The sequence below is a fragment of the Corvus brachyrhynchos genome, unplaced genomic scaffold (assembly GCF_000691975.1).
Source record: "Corvus brachyrhynchos isolate BGI_N302 unplaced genomic scaffold, ASM69197v1 scaffold99, whole genome shotgun sequence".
In the NCBI taxonomy this organism is placed as follows: Eukaryota; Metazoa; Chordata; class Aves; order Passeriformes; family Corvidae; genus Corvus; species Corvus brachyrhynchos.
In genome coordinates this window covers 1113476-1120467 of record NW_008239778.1, presented here as the reverse complement: position 1 = coordinate 1120467, position 6992 = coordinate 1113476, and the positions used below count along the sequence as shown (strand labels likewise).

The following is a 6992-nucleotide window of genomic DNA, read 5'->3' as shown; positions in this document are numbered from 1 at the left end:
TTGGACAGGGGGTAGCTGAGGGGCAGCAGGATGGCACCGGGGGGCTCGGCGGGCTCGGGGCTGGGGGCTGGGCTCTTGGCGTGGGCTGAAAAGGGGGTGCAGAGTGGGGGTTAGCGTGGGGCATCCCCCTCTGGAACAGCTCCCGAGCAAGAAACACAGATCCAGGCCGGAGTGGCACAAGGAGGAGCTGGAGCTTCAGCCCCCAGACCTCTCAGAAGGGCAGCAAGAGCCTGGCTGGGTTTGTGTCCCACAAACCAAAAATGCGGGAGACCCCGGGACCCCGAGCAGGATTGTGCCTCCTGACGGGTGGCACCATCCTCACCCAACACCCTCGGCGTGGCACGGGGTGTCCAGGGTGTGTTGAAGCCACACCCAGCCTCATATTGTCCCTGGGGAGCCCGAAGCTCTGGTCACCCACCCCAGCACTGCCTGAACCAGCAAAGACCCTTTAACAGGAACAGGGATAACTGGCTTTATCCCAACTTCATCCCAGCTTCATCCCAGCTTCATCCCAGCTTCCCAAGACACGGATGCTGACTTTCTCGATGGGCTCGTTACCGAAAGTTGGATCCAGGCTGACTTTTGGCTGGCAGATCCCACCACGTATTTATCATCATCAAGCCTTTCCTTCTGCATTCAGCCCCCAGATCACCCAGGGAAGGTGGCTAAAGCAGCCCCCAGACCCACTCTGTCCCCACAGACTGCCTTAAGGGTGGTGTCACAGCCGGTCTGTCACCCGTCACCCACCCCGGGGTGCCACCCGCATTGTGCGTGTCCCCAAAGCTGGCCCAGACCAAATTTTTCCAGACCTGGTGGAGAGGTGATGTGGATGATGTTGGTGGCACCCTGTGCAAACCCCAGCAGCGCCCAGGGCCCTCTGGAAATCCCACTTTGTCCTTCATTTTGATCACTTTTGCCTTAAAAAAAATTACTCCAGGACTGAGCAGAGCAGGGAGCCCCAACCAGTCGAGGGGCAGAGCTTCCCAAGCCCCTTGCAGGGACCCCGTTATCCCACTGCAAGCGAAGAGAAAACCCACGGAAATCTTCCTGGGAAAGGCGGCCGGCGCGGAGCCGGCGCCCGGCACGGGCTGTGCTGGCAGCTGCGGGATCCTGGAAGACATCTCAAGGTCTTTCCCTTCTCCAGCGGCTGCCAGGAATTCCCGGGAGGGCTGGATCCCGCCCGCTCCCCTCGGCTCCCCGCATCCGCCGTTCCCGGCGCTGATTGCAGCCGCTCCCAAGCGGCTCCCGAGCAGCGGAGTCCAAATTACGGGTGTCAGACGGCGAGGAGAGGTGTGGATGTGCCGGCTCCGCTCCCGGGAATGACTCAGCCCCCTTCCCCACGGGGGCTTTGGAGCGTGCCAGGACCCGGAGGCTTTTTCCAGCCGGGAAAGTGGCCCCAGACACTTTCCCCGGGGTTCAAGGGACGCAGGAACCCCCGGGCGAGCCTGGAAGTTTCTGCTGCGGGGCACAGGGGAGTTAAGCAGCTTAGAGGGCTCATTAAAGGATTAGCGCTGGGGACGGGACAGGCAGAATCCCCATCCCGGGATGGGAGCTGTCCAGGAGCCAGGTAGAGAATTCCCCGGGGCTGTGGGAATGCTGGGCCCAGCTCCAGCCCCTGCCACCCCATCCAGCTTGTCCTGCTTGTTTTCCCATCTCCCAGAGAGCCAGAAGCTGCAGGAGAGGTGCCAAACCCTGGAAAGCACCCATGGGTGCCCCTCTGCTCGGCAGTACCAGCACTGAGGGGCTTTCTGCTCCTGCGACTCGTGGAAGTTGTTTTCTGTTGGGAAAGGTGAAGGTTGGCATGCTCCTGCCATGCCCGACAAGTGGAAAAGGGGAACTTTTTCCAAGGCATGAGATTATTTGAGGAAAAGGATCCAGCAGCTGGAGCGACACGAGCTGGGCTGTTTGGGTGAGGGACAGGGGAAGGGGCTTTGCTCAACTTGAAACATCATCAGGCTTTATCCCTTCAAGATCTCCGGGGTTCGGAGCAGGATCAGGACATTTCACAGGGAAAACCCACCCCAAAGCCACCCAACTCAATGCCCAGCACAGCCCCGAGCAAAACCCATCCTGGAGGAGGTGCAAAATGCCCGGTGTCACCCTCGAGCGGGGGACAGGAGAAGCTCAGTGCCACCCCAGCGAGCACCCAGGGCCGGGCTGGCACGCACTGGGAGGGCTGAGGCAGCTGGGTTTGGGTGCAGTTTGGCCCCTTCAGCGCCCAGCTCCTTCCTCCTCCCGTGGGGATTCTCTGGTGGGTAATGAGGGTTGTGCGCTGCAGGAAAGCCCCTCTCAGACTCGGTTTGGTGCTGCAGTGGGGACACCCAGGGTGGCCCTGTCTCCGAGCCGAGCTGCGGGGAGAGCCAGGGCCAGGCTGGGCTGGAGATTAATGGGATGGCCGTGATGAGTTGAGTGCCGGCGGATTGGTGGCACACAGGGAAGCGATTTCCTTCGAAGACAAAATGCATTTAAATGATGCTCTAATCTGTAGCCGGGAGGGGACGGGAGCGGCGCCGCCCTTGCCTGGCCGGGAACTAATCCTGCTAGGAGAGGGTCCAACCCAGCCACATCCAGCCTGGAGTGCGGGGAATCACAGCCATGGGGGCAGGAGGGAAGGAGAAGGGAGGTGGGAGGTGCGTGGAGCTGGGGATGCAGGTGCTGGGTGGGGAAAAGGGATAAATAAAGTGTCAGGGAGAGTAAAGGATGGATGGATGGATGGATGGATGGATGGATGGATGGATGGATGGATGGATGGATGGATGTCAAAAATGGCTGGACAGCAGGAGAATAGCTTCAGGATGAGGGAGGAGAGGGGATGGATGGGTGGAAAGGAGGGAAGGGAAGGGAAGGGAAGGGAAGGGCCAACAGCTCAAGAGATGGAAGGAAGGTGCCCCGAAGAAAACCGTGAGGATGGACAGACGCAGCTCAGGACACTCCAGTCCCCAACGCCGCTGTCCCCAGTTCCTGCCCTGGTTTCTTGTCACCCCCGGGAGAGGGGGTGGCCTCATGTCCCGCTCTGGCCAGGTTTGGGGGGCCAGAAGGGTTAAGCCCTGCCGGCTGGCTCTGCTCCGCAGCGCTGCTGCCGCTGTGGTTAGCGGGATTTGCAGCACCTGACCTGCATTCCGGGTTCATCAGGCCGGCACTGAGGGGCCCATATGGCCCTTCCACCCCGGCAGCCAAAACACAGCTCCCCGTGCCTGGCCAGATCCCACCGGCCTGGGGGCTTCCCAAACCCCCCCGGCTGAGGATCCAGCCCAGCCCTACAGCGGGACCCCCGTGTGTCCCCTCGGGGGGACCGGCAGCGCTGACAGGGAGATGTAAACACACAAGTGGTGACCCCCCTTGTGCAGCCCCACATCTGCCCCGCCAGATGTGCCCCACGCCGGCCGCAGACACGGGGCCAGATGGGCCGAGCTGCTCTGGAGGGCACGTGGGGACAGGGGCAGCGCCCTCCAGCCCTGCCTCAAACCCCAGACCGGGGCCAAGGGGTCTCACTCTCTGTTGGAAAAAACAGCACCGAAAGTCCCTGAACACCCCTCCTCAGCCCTGCTGTGGGGTTTAGGTCATCATCATCATCATCATCATCATCCGTGCTCCTGGTTCAGGGGGTGCTGGGCTCGGACAGGCTGCTGGACACATGGGAAAGGAGGCTGCTGGACAGCCTGGATTGAGGCACCAGCTCCATCACCTTCCCCTCTTGCCCTGAATCCCCAGGAAATGGGGCACAGGCGGAGCCTTTCCACCCTGCTCCCACCACCCCTGCTCCCACCTGTTATCCCGAGGTTTCAGACCCTCCTCCTCCTCCTCTTCCCCTGATCCAGAACCAATGGCAGAGCTGAGCTCCAGCTTAGCCCAGCCCCAGCTGTCGGCCATGGGGATCACTTCAGGCTCGCTCCAGGGGGGATTTTTATCCCAGCTTATCCCGTGGGACACAGCGGGGGCTCCGGGGCTATATCCCCACTTATGGGGGGAAGAACACACGGGGAAAGCTGTGGAGAGCAGGGATGGGAGGTTTGGGGTCAGCCCAGGAGGGTTAAAACCTCTCTGGGTGTTCATGGATGGCACTGGGGGCTCTCTGGATCAGCGGATTGAGCGCTGCTCCAAGGAATGTGGGACACCAGCCACTGCTCTCCCAGCCAGGCTTCCCTGGGGATCCCACCTTGGAGCAAGGCAGGACAGTTGTCCCTAAAGCCGTGACTTGAGCTGCCATGGGGATAAACCCGCCCCAAATACCTGGGGAAGGATTGGGGGGTGTCACCATCCCTCCCAGAGGGCCCCACCCTGGCTCCCAGCCCAGCTCGGGGCTCCTGGGGAGGGGTTTTGGTGCACACCAGTCCCCAGGACCACCAGTGATCCCTTATTCCCAGATCCAGTCCCGTTCCAGGGTGATGATCCTACTCCTGAATAGGGTGTCCCAGAGGAGTCAGTGGGGTGATGGATCCCCCCCCAAAATCCCGAGAAGCAGGAGCCCCCGAGGAGGATGCCCAGCCTGGCTATTCCCTGCTGGACACCAGCATGGATCTCTGACTTCTCTTTGCTTCCACCCCATTCCCCTGAGCATCCTGCACATCCCAGGCTGAGCTCCAAAATCTTCTGGGTCAGGCTTTGCCACCCCATCCGTCAGGACCAAGCACAAAGGGGAAACAGGGGTGGCAGGGGCCCCAAATACCGGGGATGCGCCACATCTGGAGCTTCTAGAGATGCCCCCCACCTGCAGCTCCCACAGCTGGATGTTCCCACAGCTGGAGGTGGCCCCAGCTCCCAGGGAAGGGTCAGGCTCGGACATCTCCCCACCTGTCCTGGGAATGCTGTCCCTCCTCATCCCACAGCAGCAATCCCTGCCACCCTACACTCCCACCCCAGTGGGGCCAGCACCTCCAAACACCCTAAAAACCAACAAAAAGGGAGAAAAGAAACCTCCAGGCCTCGCCCCAAAACTCAGCCAGCCCCAACACGTGCTCCACACTCCCAGGGGGGAGGAAAATAAAAGCCAGGAATTAAATACAAACGAAAAGCAGAAAATACAGGGAGACCCCTCACAGAAACCTCCAGAATGTTCCCTGCAGCCAGAGCCATGGGAATTGCTTTTGGTGACACAAATGACAACAAGCTCTCCCTTCCCTGTGATGCATCTGGAGCCTCCATCTCCAGTCCCAGCTAATTGGAAGTCAATTAAGTGAATAATTGTTACAAACGTGGAATCACCTTCCCCTGGCAGGGAGAGCGTGGGATGCAGGGATGCTCCCGGATCTGGCCATGGCCAGGGTGGGGATGAGCTGGGAATTCCCATGGCACCGAGGTTCAGCTGGTCCAGGCTTCCCAAAAATCAGCCTGGGGTGGGAATTGAGCAGGAGCTGGCTGGGATATGGAGTCTGGGAATGGATTCCTGGGAGCAGCAGGAGTGGATTCTTTGGTGTCTAACTTGTTTCTTGAAGATCCCTGAGATTTCTCCCTCTCCCAAAAAGTCCAGCCTGGCTTCTCCAGGATCGGGAGCAATAAAATCCAACAAGGCTGGTGGGACACATCCTGGGATTTTTTTTTTTAGCACCGAGGAAAAGGGAACTGCCGCAGCACTGCTGAGGGCTGTGCTTCCCCCAGGAAATTAATAAGAGGGAATAAACAAAACAGGGAAAAATAAATTAAAAAAAAAAAAAAAAAAAAAAAAAAATTCAGGGACCTAAAGGAATAAATAAATATAGCCTAAATGGGATGTGCCGTGCAGAGGCACAGCCTGCCATAAATTCCTGGAGCCAGCAAGGCTTTTACACAGCAGCTACTTTGGAGCAATTTCCACAAATCACAGCGAGGGACAGGCCGGGGGACAGGGAGGAGAAGACCTTTCCAGAGGAGGGAGAAAAACGAAGGAATTAATTAAAAAGGAGGATAAAAAAAAAAAAAAAACCACGGGAGAAGTGGCTGATTGTGAATGGCCGGAAAGCAACGGGAGGGGAGAAAATTTGGGATAAACAGGGCAGCCCCCAAAATGTTCCCTGGTGGGTGCTGGGCTGGGGGAGCTCCACGCTGGGAGCAGCCCAGGTGGGCACAGGTGGATCCCCCAAAAACCCACGCTGGGGAGCCAGAACTGGGAATTGGGGACGGCAAATCCCGAGGGAGAAGCCCCCAGCACCCCGGTGTGGGGACGGCGGCAATGCAGGGACACCCCCAAAGCCACATGTCCTGCTCGGATCACCCCATCCCCTCGCCATCCCTTCCCACCACGGCCAGGAGCAGGAATACGCTCCCAGCACCCTCTGAACACCGAATGTGCCCCCCACGCTGCCCTCCCAGCAGCTCCAGGCTGTGCCCAGCGACACCTCCCGCACTGATTCGATGCCAATTAATTCATTCCCCTCCTGCGATGTGGGGCTGGATTCGATTCCAGAGGCACCCAAGGAGCCACAGGGAAAGCCAGCCCTGGGTTTAAAGCCCCAGCATCAGCCTCAGAGCTCCAAAAGCAGGGCTGGGAACTGGTAGCAGCTCCAACAGGGCTGGAATTCGTCCCCTTCCTTTGCTGATCCCGCAGCAGCACCGAGCTGGCAGCAGCAGCAGGGAGGGATTGCATTTCCAACCTGATTTATCTTCCAGAGGAGAAACACAGCTTTTCCTTGAAGGAAAATAAATGGAAAATGAATGAATTCTCAAGTTTTGCCAGTTCTGGGGCGAACCCGGACTCCTGCAGGGGACAGGAGGTGACAAAGCCACCCCGGCAGCATCCGCTTGGGCTTTTAGGGAAAATCCAGGCTGGCAAATATTATCCAGGTGGTGGAAAATGCTCGCCAGAAGGTGACAGTGGCTCCACCAGAAGATTGAATTGGCCTTGCTGGTGGTGTCCTCCCCAAGGCCAGGGCAGAGGTGAGGGGGGACGAGGGACATGGGCCGGGCCAGGAGCAGCTCAAGGAAAGGAAGGGAGAGCCACACCCTGAGGAACAACCCCTGCATGCCAACCCTGGGGTGCCTGTGGCACAGGTGACAGCCCAGAAATCCCCCAGCCCAGC

At 59.2% G+C, this 6992-nt stretch overlaps 1 protein-coding gene across 1 annotated transcript in view; it reads right to left on the bottom strand.

Moving 5' to 3' along the window:
* The window catches only part of TMEM132E (transmembrane protein 132E), a 16990-nt gene extending 13120 nt beyond the window's left edge, over positions 1-3870 (bottom strand). The window contains exon 1 of the mRNA XM_017742960.1: positions 3767-3870. Coding sequence (XP_017598449.1) covers positions 3767-3870 — 104 coding nt within the window. The remainder of the gene's footprint in view (positions 1-3766) is intronic.
* Between the last annotated feature and the right edge of the window lie 3122 nt (positions 3871-6992).